At 38.6% G+C, this 17,435-nt stretch overlaps 1 protein-coding gene across 3 annotated transcripts in view; it reads left to right on the forward strand.

Annotated features, from left to right (window-relative positions):
• Positions 1-12,730, forward strand: part of LOC128110079 (interleukin-13 receptor subunit alpha-2-like) — a 128,398-nt gene extending 115,668 nt beyond the window's left edge. For all 3 annotated transcript variants that reach the window (XM_052737840.1, XM_052737848.1, XM_052737858.1), the window contains 7 exons: positions 504-657; positions 1,180-1,300; positions 5,215-5,399; positions 6,755-6,900; positions 8,226-8,370; positions 11,682-11,797; positions 12,582-12,730. In XM_052737840.1, the coding sequence (XP_052593800.1) occupies positions 504-657; positions 1,180-1,300; positions 5,215-5,399; positions 6,755-6,900; positions 8,226-8,370; positions 11,682-11,797; positions 12,582-12,638 (924 nt within the window). In that variant the 3' untranslated portion in view covers positions 12,639-12,730. The remainder of the gene's footprint in view (positions 1-503; positions 658-1,179; positions 1,301-5,214; positions 5,400-6,754; positions 6,901-8,225; positions 8,371-11,681; positions 11,798-12,581) is intronic.
• Positions 12,731-17,435: the final 4,705 nt, after the last annotated feature.

The raw sequence follows: 17,435 nt of genomic DNA on the forward strand, positions 1-17,435 counted from the left end.
GTAATGCAGATAGGTAGTTTCAATGAGCAATTCAAGTTCAATATTTATTGAATGAAGTTTTAGACAAAATACTTGGTAAGTTTCAGAAACATAAGACTCTATCGTAGATGATTTTATCCTTTAAAAACTTACCAATTGTCCAGTTTTCTTCAGATACCCCTGAGACTTTTTCTATTTTATGGGATTCCTGAAAGTTTCCTGGAAGTGACAAATGATTGGCCATGCAATACACATATTGTTGAAAATTATCTATTTAACTCCAAGTTGTTAACAGCTCATGCCCCATCACAGAGCCTTTCCCCTTACTAAATGTTTTCTATTTTTTTGTTTCAAATGACCTTATCAAATAATATCATCTACAGAGGTGATCTCTGCCAGAAATACATCTGGGGTACTACAGTGAATAATTATCTTAGATTTTAATAATTGTTGATTCTTACTAATGTGGATCACCTTTCCATATATTTCTAAAATGGACTGTGTTTCATCTTTTTATCAAATAGACCATCATTACTAGGAATCTAATTTACAAGGATGGGTTTGATCTTAACAAAGGCATCGAAGGAAAGATACGTACGCATTTGTCAGCGCAGTGTACAAATGGATCAGAAGTTCAAAGTTCATGGATGGAAGCTTCCTATGGGATATCAGATGCAGGTTAAAACAAAGTCTCTCTTTTCACATTTCATACTCTTAGGAAAAAATCCATGTAGAGAATAAGTTCCCTAACACTTATTTAGATGATTGTATACACAGTAAATCATGTGATGATTGCACAAAAAATAGAATCTTTCTTAGCATAAGTGTCTTGGGTTTCTGAACTCATTAAACCAACAAACTTTGTTTTTAGTAAATCTACATCTTATTAGTAGAGTCCTCAGCATGGAGCCATATTAGTAAACATGAATGGGTATTTGCTCAATCGCTGAGAACATCTTGTAATAATTAATTTAATACTGAGACATAAACTAGCATCAGTAAACAAGCCCTCAAATGTTTTCAACTTTGCAATATCCTCCTTACAGTGAAGTGATTTCTGATAGCTTCCTTTTGCACTGTTTCTCATTATGCTGATTGCTAAATGGAGTAGCAGGGCCAAAGGAAATAAAATTGCATAGTGGTTACACAGAAGATTTGTCACCATGTCTCTCAAGTATTCATAGTTTGTTCATTTCCTAGGAAGCCTGGAAACTAAAATTCAGGATATGAAGTGTATATATTATAACTGGCAGTATTTGGTTTGCTCTTGGAAGCCTGGCAAGGTAGCACATTCTGATACCAACTATACTATGTTTTTCTGGTAAGTATTTTTATACTTAGAATCTCTGTCAAGATTAGCTCACAGTACAATCAACTATATTCCAACTGAATTACAATCACTTTCTTCACCAGAGTTTTATTTATGATGATAATTATTCATAATTATGTGAGAATTTCAGGCTGAAGATACTGCAAGGCATCCATCCTGTGACTATTTCTATACAGGATGAAATATTATATCCTACACATAGCCAGGTTTATAATCTAAAAGTTTGCATATATTTTATACACTTAGCTTTTAAAAGCAGTTATCTGTTAAACTGAATCTTCTTGCTGTTTCTTTCGTGTCTGTTCCTGAAGCTTTTACACACAGAGCCATTTAAAGATTTCATTTCCTGTGCATGTTTAATATTTAATACATTCTGGTCACACTCACCCTCCCCCATTTTGTTTCCTTCCCTCCCTCTCAACAAGCCCCTCCTACTTTCGTCTCTTTGTTTTAATTCTCATGTTGGGGTCAGCTGAGTTTAACTAGGGCCACCTGTGTGGGCATAAGTGCGGAGCATGGGTGACTGATCAGTGAAAACACAGTCCCGCTCTGCCAGCAGCCAGTTCCTTAATTGCTTTGTGGTAAGACAATCACCACATTCTGACTTTCTTTTGCTAAGTTGCACATCTGTTTTTCATTTCCCACATCTACTGTAAGAACCTTCCTTTAGACTCCTCCCATTCCTTACCTGGATGACTGCCGGGACCTCCCAAATGGTGGTTGCTCTGATTGCAGCATTTTTTTTTTCATTTTTTTCGAGACAGGGTTTCTCTGTGTAACAGCCCTGGCTGTCCTGGAACTCACTCAGTAGACCAAGCTGTCCTTGAACTCACAGAGATCTGCCTGCTGCTGCCTCCCTAGTGCTGGGATTGAAGGCTTGAGCCATCGCAGCCTGGCTGATTGCAACATTTTTCCTTCCTGCTTGTTTTGCACATTGTAGCTACCTTTTTCTTCCTTGTGATTTTTATACACCACCCCCTAGACCGTATAACCCCAGTGGCTACACATTATGCCCAGGATCAAATCTAGGTTGCCTTTCAAGTTTTTACCTCACTGCATTACTACCTTTCCAAAACTGTAGTCTGCTATGGCCAGTGCCAGTACTCTATTCAGTGTTGACTCATCTCGACATTCTTTTTCATGACTTTTGTGCGTCCTGCAATCTGGAATGGCCTCTGGCTCACCCTTTTACCAGTTCTTTTTCATCCTTCCAGGCCTATGAGATGACTAAATTCATTGACCCTTGGCTGATCATGCCATTTTCTGTTCACCTTTGCGGCTGAACTATTGCTTCTTACAGCTCTTTCTTTGTTGTTCATGTGGTGCTTAAACATATCTCTATGTATAGTTTGTCTCCTCAAGTTCTTTTTTTTTTTTAAAGATTTATTTATTATGTATATACAGGCCAGGAAAGGGCACCAGATTTCATTATTGATGGTTGTGAGCCACCATGTGGTTGCTGGGGATTGAACTCAGGTCCTCTGGAAGAGCAGCCAGTGCTATTAACCTCTGAGCCATCTCTCCAACACCCCCACCCCTTTTTAAAGACGCCTTTTTTTGTTTTTGTTTTTCACGATGGAACTTCGGTGTGTAGTTTTGGTGCCTGTCCTGGATCTCACTCTGTAGACCAGGCTGGCCTTGAACTCACAGAGGTCCGCCTGACTCTGCCTCCCGAGTGCTGGGATTAAAGGCGTGTGTCACCAAAGATGCCTTCTCCTCAAGTTCTTTAAAGATTGGTGGACGTGAACCAATTCTTACCTTTCTCTTACCTGCCTACAGAAGGCACAGTGGATTAATACTAAATGTTAACTAAATGAATGAAAATGATGATAACATTGATAAATGGAAAAACATCAGAAATTATGCATTTACTAAAGAAAGACAGAGCAAGAGAAGACAAAATTGTAGTATTTGTGATCTTTAAGCTCAAACTGTGATTGTATCTTTTAAAAGAAAAGCATGATATATAAATGATTGGGTATAATGGGTTAATGCTTTTGAGAATTGGGCTCTAAACCCTGCTCTGGCAGCAAGTATCTGGGTAGATTTGGGTAGACAATTCCTATGGGGGAAATGTTTGACTTTCCATATCTTGAATTGGATGGATACATTTCTAATTTTTTGGTCACTAAATCAATAAATATTAAACATTTATTAAATGAAAGACATTGCTCTTGATTTTAAAAGACAACAAACACACTTCACGTTGTCATTCATGCTTAACACAACCTTATCCTTACTTAGTGGAATGGGGAGAAATAAACCTTAACATTTTACAGATTGTGAATCATTTTTCACTGACAAAAAGTCACGAGTCAGTCTTCGTAAACTCGAGCATCAGTTGGACATAGTGATGTATATCTGTCATCCCAGAATTTGGGAGGGTAATGTATAACAATCATGAGTTTGACACTAGGTCCCTGGGCTACATATTAAGTTCCAGGTTAGTGTATAGTGAAATCCTGTGTCAAAGCACAATAAATAAACAAAGTCAGTCATAGATAAAAAGTCTCCCAGGCTGTAAGCAGGCAATTTAACCAGGAGAATACAAATTAGAAACCCTTTCCTAAAGTAGGACACTTAGTATAAAGTTCATTTAACAGAGTCTAGATATTTTCAGTAGCTCCTTAACAGCTGTTACGTTGGTCTTATTTCAGAAGGGATTTTTGGCTGCTTTTTAAGCCAAAGTTACATTTTTCACTACAAGCTAGTCTTTAGAAAAATATATCAGGAATTATTGCTTTATAAATCAGTTGCTGACAACTCCTTCCATTTCCATCAGCTGTATTGCTGAAACAAAGCTAACCTTAAATGACATGGTAAAATTTCTTAAGACAAAGGGAAAATTACACTGTACTTGACAAACTACTTTACCTTGTTCGTTTCACCCCCTTCTCTAGCTGGTTTTTCTCAGACTTACAGAGTAGTGTATTATAACATCTGTAGCTGAAGAGTTTCTCTCCAGCTCCCGCCAAGCCCCAGCAGGTCCACAGCCCACTTATAAAATAAACATACAGACTCTTAGATTATTTAAACTGTTTGGCCTAATGGCTCAGGCTTCTAGCTATCTAGTTCTTACATCTTAAATTAACCCATTTCTATAAATCTATACCTTGCACGTGGCTCGTGGCTTACCAGTATCTTAGATGTTGGTACTCATGGCGGTGGCTGGTAGCATCACCTCACTCAGCCTTCCTGTTCCCAGAATTCTCTTCTCTGCTTGTCCCACCTATACTTCCTGCCTGGCTACTGGCTAATCAGCATTTTATTTATACAGAGCGATATCCACAGCACAGAAGATTTCTTTTTATTTTATAAAACTTAGGAATGTTTTATATCTGCTTTTAAATCTTCTTTCACTTCAAATAATTTTCTCAGTCAAATATTATCAAGGCTACCTTACTATTGCAAATCTTTTGAGTCAACAAAAACTAAATTCATGAATAATGATACTTGAGTTTCTTTGAGATGTTATGAAGATTCATATTGAACTGAAGCTCCATAAAATCAACTATGTCTGTTTTTCTTGCTGGTGAATACACAGTACTTATCATTGCATGTAGCAAATAGCATTTTTCTTCATATTGTATCCTTTTTATAACAACGTTTTTTGAGAATTTGTACATGAGTACCGTATTCACATTGTTTCTACCTTTCTCTCTCCTCCCTACAATTGCTCTTGTGACCTCTCAAATTCATGACCTCTTTTAAAAATTGGTATTGTTACATATGTATATGTATTTGTATGTGTTTATCTCTATATAAATATATATATAATTTACTGAATCAATATACTGTGCTCATATGTATATTTCAGATAATATCGTAAAATGATTTAAAACTGATCACTGGGATTAAAAAAAAGATGCTACTAAGCAATTCCTGAAATATTTCTTTTGTTATAGGTATGAGGGCTTGGATCATGCCTCGCAGTGTTCCAATTATCTCCAAGATAATGAAAAAAATGTTGGATGCAAACTTTCCAACTTGGAGTCATTAGACTATAAAGACGTTTTTATCTGTGTTAATGGATCCTCAAACATGGAACCTATCAGATCCAGCTATACCGTTTTTCAACTTCAAAATATAGGTGATGTGAACAAATAATGTGAACTTCAAATCCATTCATTCTAGTTTTGGCTGTTTCTAAGGGAGCAGGAGAGGCAAGAGGAGAGAATGAGATTTACAACAGCGATTGAAGTACAAAACCAGAAACATAAAGGCCGTAGAGTAGACGAGGAAGTAGAGACGTTATTGAGTGAAATATAAAACAGCGTTATTTTTAGAGATCATAATTCATTTTCCAGCTTGAAAGAGTCTCTGCTATTTAGTGTCAGTGAATTACTAGTTGTAGACTCTATTAACCTTGGTTTCAAATGACAAACCAATGAAAACCAAAACATTTTTATGCCTTCTGAATTTGTATTCTTCATTTTAACAGTTGTAAGAATGAGAGGTTCTAGAACTGGACAGACCTAGCTTTGAACTCTGGGTCTACCATTTTCTTTTTCTTTTTTCCTTCCCTTTCCTTTCTCTCTCCTTTCTTTCTCTCTCCTTTCTTTCTTCTTTCTTTCTTTCTTTCTTTCTTTCTTTCTTTCTTTCTTTCTTTCTTTCTTTCTTTCTTTCTCTTTCTTTCTTTCCTTCCTTCCTTCCTTCCTTCCTTTCTTTCTTTCTTTCTTTCTTTCTTTCTTTCTTTCTTTCTTTCTTTCTTTCTGTCTTTGTTTCCTTCTTCCTTCCTTCCTTCCTTCCTTCCTTCCTTCCTTCCTTCCTTCCTTCCATTCTCTTTCTCTCTTTATTTCTTTCTCTCTTTCTTTTTAAGACATGGTCTCACTGTGTGGCACAGGCTGTCCTGAAACTCACTCTGTAGACCAGGCTGGCCTGGAACTCAGAGATTCACCTGCCTCTGCCTCTCAAGTGCTGGAACTAAAGGTGTGTGCCTCCACACCCTGGGGTCTACCATTTTCTAATTGTATGAGTTTGGGTGATTGACTTAAGGTCTCTGTTTCAATGTCCTTGTCATGTACATGAAGACAGTGGAAGACCACACAACACCCTGGTGCAATGTCAGATGTATGGATCATAAGATTAGTTAGAAAGTGTTCACAATAGTAGTAGTTGTGGTTTGGTTGCAGTTTAAAAAGTTGCAAAGTGGGGAAATGATTGCGATAATTTGGGTCTTCTTATTTTTCTTCTGGGCCTTAAATGTTTATCACTGTGCAATTTATTAAGAACAAATGAACAAAAGTGAGTTTCCCAAATAACCAAATTTCTCAAGAAGTTCATCTTGATGGGCAAGCAACGTTGGTCTTCAGTGACATCATGAGAATAATCTTGAGCCACTTGGTTTGTCCCTGAAAGTTTGTGTTGGAGTGTCCCCAGCTTTGGATGAGGGCTGCTGCTACCTTAGCGACTTTCATGCTGAAACAGTCGCCTTCTGCTTTTTAGTTAAACCGTTGCCACCAGAATTCCTTTATATCAGCGTGGAGAATCCCACTGAGATGAGAATGAAATGGAGCACACCTGGAGGGCCCATTCCACCGAGGTGTTACACTTACGAACTGGTGGTCCGAGAAGACGGGATTTCCCGGGAGGTATGCTGTACTTACCTGCTCAAATCATAAAACTAACATTGAATTATAACAGGGTACCGGAGAATCCAAATCTGTTGCTGCTCAAAAGAGCGACGGACCATGACAAGTATTTCTGTTTACTTTCCAGAAGGCTAAATCCAGTGGACAAAGGAAATATTTTTAAAAAGTACAGCTAAATCATGCCAATTTTAAAGTTGCAAAAGATCCTGGAGTCAATCTAGTTACTTGTTTCCAATTTTATCTTAATAAATTAAATTACAAAACCACCCATGAACACAGAAATCACTTCTTGAGATACAACCATGAGGTCAAAATTAAGAGTCCTCAGGAGTGCAAGAGATTTCCTAGAGAGGTGGGGCTTGTAACAGGGATGATGGTTGTGAAATTAATTACTTCCAAACATCAAGGATTTGGTGACTTCTTTAACCCCACTTTGGTGTATGTTGCTTTGATTTATTTGTTTCCAATTTAGAGATTGGTAGAGACAAGAAGGTGAACTACTGGTTCTCAATGATTCAATTCATATACAGAAGAGAAGAATGGTAATGAGTTAGTATCCTTGTTCCAGGAAGGGGAATTGATTTCACAGTCAAATAGATGCATACTCAAAACCTGAGTCCCAGTCCACTTAAGTCTATACTACATGTTCTCTAGGCTTGAAGATAAGTTAAGTAAATGAAAAGGAATCATAGCTTATGAGAAGAACTCTGTAGCACTTTGAAGTGGAAACCTGAAATAATTTCTTTAGTTTTTTTTTTCTCCCATGTGATTCTTGTGAGAGCTTCCGCATATTTTGTGGTAATCTCATATCTGAAGTGGCAGTCTTGTGTCAATTCCTGAGGACTACTACGTGGGCCTTCAAAAGTAAATCAGAGCAAAAAGAGTAGCGGATACATTTTGAATGTGGACATTCCAGTTTTCAGAAAATCTGCATTCACATGAAGTTTTTTTCTCTCAGTAACTCATCTTATGTAACCTTCCTTTCCCCCCTTATACAACATGGAATATCAGACACTATTATGGACATATTATGGACAACATTATGGACATCAAACTATGTAGAGTTGTGACATATTACATATACTGTTTTTTATTACAAGTAACCAATTATTGTGATAGGACAAAAGATAAAATTAAATACAGATACGAAGTGGAAGAAAAATGACTTCAAAAATCAGTGTACAGCGATGACCAATGCTAGGATTATACCTTTCTAGTATCTCAGTGCAGGTGTTTTATGTTCCAAAACATTTTGAAGCTGAGAGATGAAATCACTGCAATTGTACTTTGGTCAAATAAACACCGTATTTTTTCTTGGCTTTCAGTCTGCTACAGATAAAAATGACATGAAATTGAAAAAGAGAGGAAATGATAACGAAGAACTGTGCTTTTTTGTAAGAAGCAAAGTCAATATATATTGCGCAGATGATGGAATTTGGAGTGAATGGAGTGAAGAGGAATGCTGGGAAGGTATGCACCGAAAGGATAGGAACTAAGTATCTTGGGGCTGTTTGCTTGCAAAATTTATTTCCGCTCAGTGTGCTTGTAAATTGGAGCTTAAAGGGTCTTGTGCATCATCTATCAATGAGGAGAGAGCAAGTATATCAATAGATGATAGGCTTACTGAAAATCTAATATTCATTTGGAAGTAGGAGTCTTATTCTTCTATAATAGGAATATTTTTGTTTGTCTGCTATGAACATTTCATAGTCCTTCTTGGGGGGAGGTCCAGAGTCCATTTTAGTCAACATTTTTTGTGCTTTCAATTTTCATAAGAGCAGAACTTTAAAAGGAAAGGGTGCAGCTGACTCCAAGCATCTAATACTAATTACTGGTAATTTTTCTAATTGAGACGTTTGGATTCATGTCTGTTGCTGTGATTAGAATATCCTGCCCAATAGCAGCTTGGGGAGGAAAGGGCTTCTTCAGCTCATGGTTCCTGGTTACACAGTCCATCAAGGCAGAGAAGTCTAGTTGGCAGAAATTTAAAACCACCCCTCACAGCAACAGTAAAGGGAAGAAAGCCATGAGTGTGCATCTGACTGCTGCTCAGACAACTCTCTCATTTTCATTCAGTCGAGGGCCTATCCCAGGAAATGATGCTGCCATATCCAGGGTGGGTGTTCTCACCTCAGTTAACACAAATAAGAAAATGCTCACAGGCACGCCAATAGGCCAACCTGCTCCAAACAACCTCTCATGAGGCTCTCTTCCCAGGTGATTGTACAGCACAGCAAGCTGACAATTACAACCTACCATACAGATTCTGTCAGTAGGGAAAACAATCCCTTCAGTATGGAAAGTGGTTTATGATAATAAATATATATTCAAATTTCATAGCGATGTAAACTTAAAGGCCTAGAAGGTGACACATAATATGCTTTAGAATATATTAACATCAGTACAAATTACTGAGCCCAGGGCCTGGTAGCACATGCCTTTAATCCCAGGACTTGGGAGGCAGAGGCAAGTGGATCTCTGCTTGAGTCCAACCTGATCTATAGAGTGAGTTCCAGGACAGCTAAGACTACACAGAGAAACCCTGTCTTGAAAAACAATACAACAACAAAAAATCCCAACTAACCAACCAAACAAACCAAATTACTGATAATTATTCAAAGTTGAAGAAAATCACTTCAGCATTGCTTATTTAGGTATTCATATATGAATGCAGCTGTAATAAATGTACAAATATAGACAATAATCTTTTATAAATTGTTACTCTTTCACATAATTTGACTGGAATCTTCCATTCTACCTCCCTACAAATATAGCAGAATCATTGTTCAACTTTGTTCATTAAATATTTTTAGAGTACCTACTGTAATCAGATTCCAAAGACTGGATATCCGGCAGTAATTATTGCTCTTGTCAAGTCTATATTATTCCCAAGTTGGGAAGAAATAAATAATAAACAAGCAAAATGTATTGTACAACAACTAGGGAATGTGGAGGAAAATAGTCAGGGTAGGAGGAGTTCAAGCAAGAGACGTATGTGATCAGAGAGAACACTGTTACTGCTTCTACAGTTTTCATTTTCGTTTCCACTATCAAAAATCTGGAAAACGTGTGTGTGTGTGTGTGTGTGTGTGTGTGTGTGTGTGTGTGTGTGTGTGTGTTGTTGTTGTTGTTGTGAATTATATTTTGTCATTAGTCCATAAATTGTATAAAGTGGACTTGGTGATTTTTCTTTACCATATTATCAAAATGTACATCTTTTTTCATTACATATAATCTTACTAGGAATTTGATGACTGAGATTTGTTTTGTCCTGACATGTATCTCTTGGTAGAGTCTTAATTTAGACTTACAAGTAAGGAACAAATTTTTTTTGGAGTTGCTTGCAGTTTTTTGTTTTTAGGATACATTTCATGTTGGGCACTTCAAGTAATAGAAAAATAGGACAATTATAAGCATCCATATATTTGTATATATACTATACATATATTTAGTTTAAAAGCAAATATTTATTCCCCTACAATTCTGGAGAGTGAAAATCTGAGCTCACGTCACTGACCACACTCAGGACCTCAGAAGAGTCTTTTTAGGACAATTAAAAATTTAATATTATTTTTGTTATTTTTTGAGGATTTTATGTGATACATTTTGATCATGCTAAACCCCTCAACTCCTCCCATATCCGCCCTCACCTTTCTACCCTCCCAAGATTGAGTGTCATCTTTCTTTAATAACATGAGCCTTGATCATTTGACCCTCCATGCCCCATTCCCACCAGCAGTTGGGCAACACACACTGGACTTGATGGGGGGGGCGGCGAGTAGTACAATAATATTGTGGCAATAAAATAACTTCTTAGGAATTGTCTTGACTAGAGAACACAAACAGAGCCTCATGAAAAGAACTGTCTGCCCTGACCTTGTTAATTTTCCATGTCAGGAGAATTGTCCTGTTCGTTACTTCTCTGCAAATTACCCCTGTAAATCTTTACTATCCTCAGCATTAGAATTTGACTCACAATTTTCTAGAGACAACTAAGTTCTGAAGGGAAAACGACAAAGACAAATTGAGATGGGGTAGATTTATAGGTCTGGCTCTAAAAGTTGACATGCTGTATGTTATTCCAAAACAAGTCAGAGATACCAGACTTGGAAGGACAGATTTGTTTAAAGTATCGCCACTGACAGTTCTCAAGATGCAGAAGTAACATTAACGCTTCACTCCTGGGTCTGGTGATCTCTTGGTGCTAAAATGCTTGCCTAACATTCGACCAACTAGTGCTGCTAAAACAAAAGAAAAACTACAAAAGAGAGAGAAAAAAGAAAATGTCACATCTAAATGCCAAACAGCAAAGTCACCTTTTGTTCTTCAGTTCAGCCTCTAAAATATGAGACAAATTTTAATTGGTGACCTTGTTAAGTTAGCGTCATTACCCTCATGTGCATCTTTATTAAAGATCAGAACTTGTTCCTGAGTTAGGACATAATAGGACTTATTTGTTTAATCACTTCACTCTTGTGTGTTTTTAATGAAAAATGTCACAACACAAAATTGCAAGCAAAATCATACGTGCTTTGGGAGTTATTTTTCTACTTGAAATAGGATAGATGTCACAGTTCCGCAAAGTAGTTTCTTCTGTATGAAAAGTTCACAAACAAAAGGAATGCTAAACTCAGACCCAACTGTGGTGTTTGTGCAATGGTAAGTATGTCAGCTTAACTCTATTTATGCAATACTGACAGTGTATTTATGAAATAATTAAATTTCAAAGGTCTTCATAAACCTTTAACATTTCTCCTTTTATTATGATTTTTTAATCCTAGGTTTCTCGGGGCCAGACTCAAAGATTGTTTTTATAGTACCAATTTGTCTTTTCTTTGTATTCCTTTTATTACTTCTTTGCCTGATTGTGGAGAAGGAAGAACCTGAACCACCATTGGTAAGTTGTTTAAGGTTATATCATGTTTTAAACAGCTGACACACAAAAATAATGCATTCAGAACTCATGGACCTGCATTTTATACTTTTGCCTGCTCACTATGAGGTACAATTGATACTATATACATTATGATGATATCATCAGAAAATAGTCATCCAAATTTGATACTAGAAAGCCACATTTGGAGGAGTGGTGGTTTATTTTGTCAAAATGGAAGGAAAATCTAGAACATGAAATGTTACAGATCTGTAGATTAGAAAATAGTCCAGGGCTTGAACTCCAGGAGACAAACAGGATCGGGAGGTGATAGGAACTTGAAACAGCTGGTAACACACATTTCCAGCGAAAACAAGGAGGAATAAATGTATTTGTACTTACCGTTCAGCTTACCTTCTCCGTTCTTAAACAGCGCAGGATACAAGTCAAAGTAACCGTGCCACTCACCATGGGATGGGTCTTCTTCCCATGTCAGTTAATGGAATTAAGATAATCTCTCACAAATGTGAGCACAGGTCAACCTGACCTGGAAAATCTCTCATTGAGATCCCCTTCCCAGATGATTTGAAGCTGTGTCAAGTTGATGCTTAAAACCAACTATGATGTAGACTTTAAGGAAAAATTGTGTTTGGAGAAAAAGATCTTAATACTGCGTGCTGTAAAGATAGAACTGGTGATACGCAGGTGATATGTTTCACTTCTCTGCTTGTTATATTCTGAGTTGTTAATATTAGTGAAATTGTATTCTTAATGATTTGTTAGTGATGGAGCTCTTTTTGTATTTCAGAGCTTGCATATGGATCTGTACAAGGAAGCTTATTCTTATGAAGAGACCCTCTGTTAAGCTACACTTTTCCAGGCATAGAGCCACCCGGAATGAGCCATATTAAACTCATTTTCTCTTCAAATTTCAAATACAACTTATTGCAAAACAGTGTTTGTTCTGATATTATTGGGTTTTTGATCAAGGGCTGGTTATGTCTCTCAAGTTGGCTTAGCATGGGCTTAGCATGTGATAGTCCTGACTCAGCCATTCAAGTCCTGGCATTACACATGTGTGACACATGCTCGTCTTCATTATTGCATTTAGGTACTCTTTATGGTGCACCAACCATTAGCAGATAGTAGACTTACTATATTCTAGTAATCGTTTTGTTTTCACATAAATATATGGTGAGAATTCTATATGTAGAGAAATCAAGAGGTGATTTGGATTTTATTCAGTGTTGCACTGATAAAAATAACATCATCTTGCAACTTGAACTAACCTAAGGAGATACTGCCAAATCTAGGAAGATGAGATTTCATGGTTTTGTGGACTGTTGTTTTAAATTGAATTTTGGGTGAAAGTATTCACCACAAATAAGAATGAAGGAAGCTTTAAATATATCCCCAGTTCTGTGAGTATCCCATTTCACAAAAGAAAAAGATGCTATAAGGCTGAAAATTATGAACTGCCCAGGGACTATACTTGAAAAGTTCAGAACTTATGCACAACACAGTAAAAACATGGGAATCCCCTGTGTTAGTTATAGGTAACCTTTCATTTAAAAATATTATTGTTTGTGCGTGTGCGTGTGCGTGTGCGTGTGTGTGTGTGTGTGTGTGTGTGTGTGTGTGTGTATGTGTGTGCGCGCGCGCACGCGCGATGAGAGTCAGTTCTCTCCTTCCACCCTGGGACTTGAGGCTCACACTAAGGTCATCGGACTAGCATAGCAAACTCCTTTACTTGCTAAGCTTTTTGTTGCCTTGTGTTTCTTCATTTTTGTCAGTGTTATGGCTTGTGGGGGACGGGGGGGGGGGTGTGCAAGAGGGGGCAGACACGTCAATGATCATATCAGAATTTAGTAATATTTTAAAAGTACATCCCAAAGGTAAATAACTTAGCCTCCTTGGTGTAGTAGACAGTTTTAAAAATATGTATGGAATAATAGACTCCAATTTTCAATCAAGAATCAAGTCTCCTTTAGATTAATATTTATGCAATGTTATTTTGAGTAAAGTTTCCTCTGGGAGCATGTTAGAATTCTCTACTCAAGACCTACCCAGCAGTTTACATTTGAACATCATTCTTCAGGGATTCATGTACATACTCAGTATTAAAGTACTGATATCTAAGTGTTGTAGAATGATAGTTGCTGAGGTCATTTAATGGAGAGGAGGGTTACCAAAATTGTGACTTTCATTGTGGCTGATCATCTCTTAAAGGAGAGAAACTGCTAAACCTAACTTGTAAGCCCAAATACCATTATTTAGAATAATTGTCAATGGTGATAGAAGGCACCATAATTTAGTATAAATTCTTTTCATTTTTGTTATTTTATACAGAAAATATTTATACAAAGATCAAGATCGTTAACCTTAAAAAGTTCACATTTTAAGTGAAAGTTGATCATTAGATCATTTCCTAGGATCCATGTAAGGGTGACGGGAAGTTTGGGGAAGAGTTTCTGTGTAAAAACACAGGGCGGTGCCTAGGGCTGGTGGTGGGACTTGAGGGCCTATGAGGTTAGGGGGCTCTGAGAACTGCAGAGAGCAGGAAGAGATTGAATGTGAGGTCCAAGGGAGCTGATGGTTGGGATGCTTGGCCCATTGCAACTGGGCAACTTTCTCCATAAAGCATACACCCTAGTTGAAAATTGGTGTCATGCGGATTATATAAATTTTCTTTATTAAAAATATGTGATAATTTTAGGTAAAGCTAGTTGTACTAATTAGTAAAGAGAGAGCAAAGGTACTCTTGTGAGAAAGTTTTCAGTTGTATAACTGTTCTATATAGCTCTATAACCTAGAGAAAAACTACTGGGCTTTGTAGTAGCTGGTAGATGATGGCTTCCTGTTGCCAATTTGGAGGCATATAAATATAATCAGAGATCATTAAAGTTAGTGGTGTGGTGTAGAAACTAAAAACCCAAACTCACATATGCAAATGCTGATACAAATTGGATTACAGAATAAGTAAAGTGTCTAGTTATGTGAAGTAAAAGGTATAATGAACCTGTAGCCTAGATAGTTTGCTTCAGTGAGTCCAGGTACTTAGAAATAAACAGTTCATTTGTCTGAAATTGGTTGACTTTCAGAACTTCCAAAACAAATGCCAGTTCTTCTTCATTCTAAGTGTCATTAATTAACGGAGGCCACTCTGCACTAGGAAACCCTTCCCTGTGTTTGCTGTTGATGAAGGGCTCAAAGTTCCAGTCTATTAATTGAAATTCATTTCTCTTTGGATTTCTTCTTCTGTCATACATACATCCCTGCCCCAGTTCACCCTCCTTCCACTTCTTCCCGTCCCCCCTCCCCCAGCTCCGACCTCCCCTTCCCCCCAGATCCACTCCTTTTCCCTTCAGAAAAGAGCAGGCCTCCCAGGGATATCCACCGAACATGGCCTAACAAGTTATAATAACACTAGAAACAAACCCTAATAATAAGGCTGGAGGAGGCAACCCTGTAGGAGGAAAAGGGTCAAAAAAGCAGGCAAAAGAGTCAGAGACACTCAGACTCCCACTGTTAGGAGTCCCACAGGAACCCCAAGCTAAACAACTACAACATACTTACAAAGGACCTGGCCATGCAGGCTCCGTGATTGCCACTTCAGTCTCTCTGAGCCTCTGGGAGCCCTGCTTAGTTGATTCTGTGGGCAGTGTTCTCCTAGTGTCCTCAACCCCTCTGGTTCATCCAGTCCTTTCTCCCCATCTTCCACAGGATAACCCAAGCTCCGCCTAATGTTTGGCTTTGGGTCTCTGCATCTGCTCCTATCAGCTGCCAGAGGAAGCCTCTCTGATGATGATGATCAGGCTAGGCACTGATCTATCTATAAGTATAGCAGAACATCTTTAGGAATCATTTCATTGACTTTTTTTTTTTTTTTTTTTTTTTTTTACCAGTTATGTTTGGTTCTACCCTTAAGTCTCTGGGCCATGCAGCTTCTGGTTCCTGGTCAACTCAGCAGTGTTGGGTATGGGCTCCCTCCCGTGGTGTGGGCTTCAAGTTAGACCAGTCATTGGTTGTCCACTCCCACAAGCTCAGAATCACCATTGCCCCAGCATATCCTGCAGGCATGACAGGTCAAACTTTTGTGGCTGGGTTGGTGTCCCTGTCATACCTTGCTGTTTACAGAAGATGGCCAGTTCAGGATTTGTATCCTCCCTTACTAGGAGTCCTAGATAGGGTTACCCTCATAGGTTCCAGGAAGTTTCCACTGCACTAGGTTTCCCCATCGTGCCCTAAATGCCCACCTATTCCAGTCTTCTCTCCCAGTACTCTCTCCCTCCACCCCTCCATCCCCACCTGCTCCCATCTCCCTGGGAAGGGGAAATAAAATAGAACAGATCAATTTAAATTCTTAACCTTTAGAGAGGAGGTTCCATATCATTTGAAAATACACTTCCAGATTGGTGGCAGGATTATCTCTGTTGACCTACGCTGTCAAAAACAACAACAAACAAACAAACAAACAAACAAACAAAACCATTTGAGTACTAGGGAGGTCCTAGCTGAATCAGGAACAGAGTGGGAGAACAAGGAAAGAGATACTATGATAAATGAAGACTCCACGGGAATAGGAAGAAGCAGAGTGCTAAAGAGGTCCCCAGAAATCCACAAAGATGACTCTGCTATAGACTACTGGCAGTGGTCGAGGGGGTGCCTGAGCTGACCTACTCTAGTGATCGGATGGCCGAACACCCTAACTGTCATGATAAAACCTTCATCCAGTGACTGATGGAAGCAGATGCTGAGATCCAGGGCCAGGCCCCAGGAGGAGCTCCAGGAGTCCAATTGGCGGGAGAGAGGAGGGATTGTATGAGCGAGAGATGTTGAGACCATGATTGGAAAAAGCACAAGGACAAATAGCCAAACTAGTGGAAACACATGAACTATGAACCAATAGCTGAGGAGCCCCCATGGAACTAGACCAGGCCATCTGGATAAGTGAGACAGTTGATTAGCTTGAACTGTTTGGGAGGCCCCCAGGCAGTGGGACCCGGACCTGTCCTTGGTACATGAGCCGGCTTTTTGGAGCCTGGGCCTATGGTGAGGCACTTTGTTCAGCCTTGGTGCAGGGAGGAGGGGACTGGACCTGCCTCAACTGAATCTACCAAGCTCTGCTGACTCCCCAGGGGAGACCTTGCCTTGGAGGAGGTGGGAATGGGGGGTGGATTGGGGGGGAGGCTGGGGGGGTGGAGGAGGGAGGACAGGGGAACCCATGGCTGATATGTAACACTAGAAAAATCTCATAAAATTAAAAACTTAAATCCTATGGTAACTTTGATAAAAGCTTATAAGAAGCGGACACATATTTACTTACAAAAATCCAACTGTATCTTAGAATACTGAGAGTTTGTAGTTTTTGAGCCTTTTTTTTAAAAAAAGAATTTATTTATTTTATTTTATGTGCATTAGTGTATGTATGTCTGTGCGAGGGTGTCGGGTGCCCTGGAACTGGAGTTACAGACGGTTGTGAACTGCCATGGGGGTGCTGGGAATTGAACCTGGGTCCTCTGGAAGAGCATTCAGTGGTCTTAACCTCTGAGCCATCTCTCCAGCCCCCATTTGAGCCTTCTTTATCCAGTTTTACCACAGAGAAATGGAAACTCTTAGTGGGTGAGTACAGCCTATAACACTATAACACTTTATCCCAGCC

The sequence above is a fragment of the Peromyscus californicus genome, unplaced genomic scaffold, assembly GCF_007827085.1.
Source record: "Peromyscus californicus insignis strain IS unplaced genomic scaffold, ASM782708v3 Scaffold_10__1_contigs__length_136768540, whole genome shotgun sequence".
NCBI lineage: Eukaryota > Metazoa > Chordata > Mammalia > Rodentia > Cricetidae > Peromyscus > Peromyscus californicus.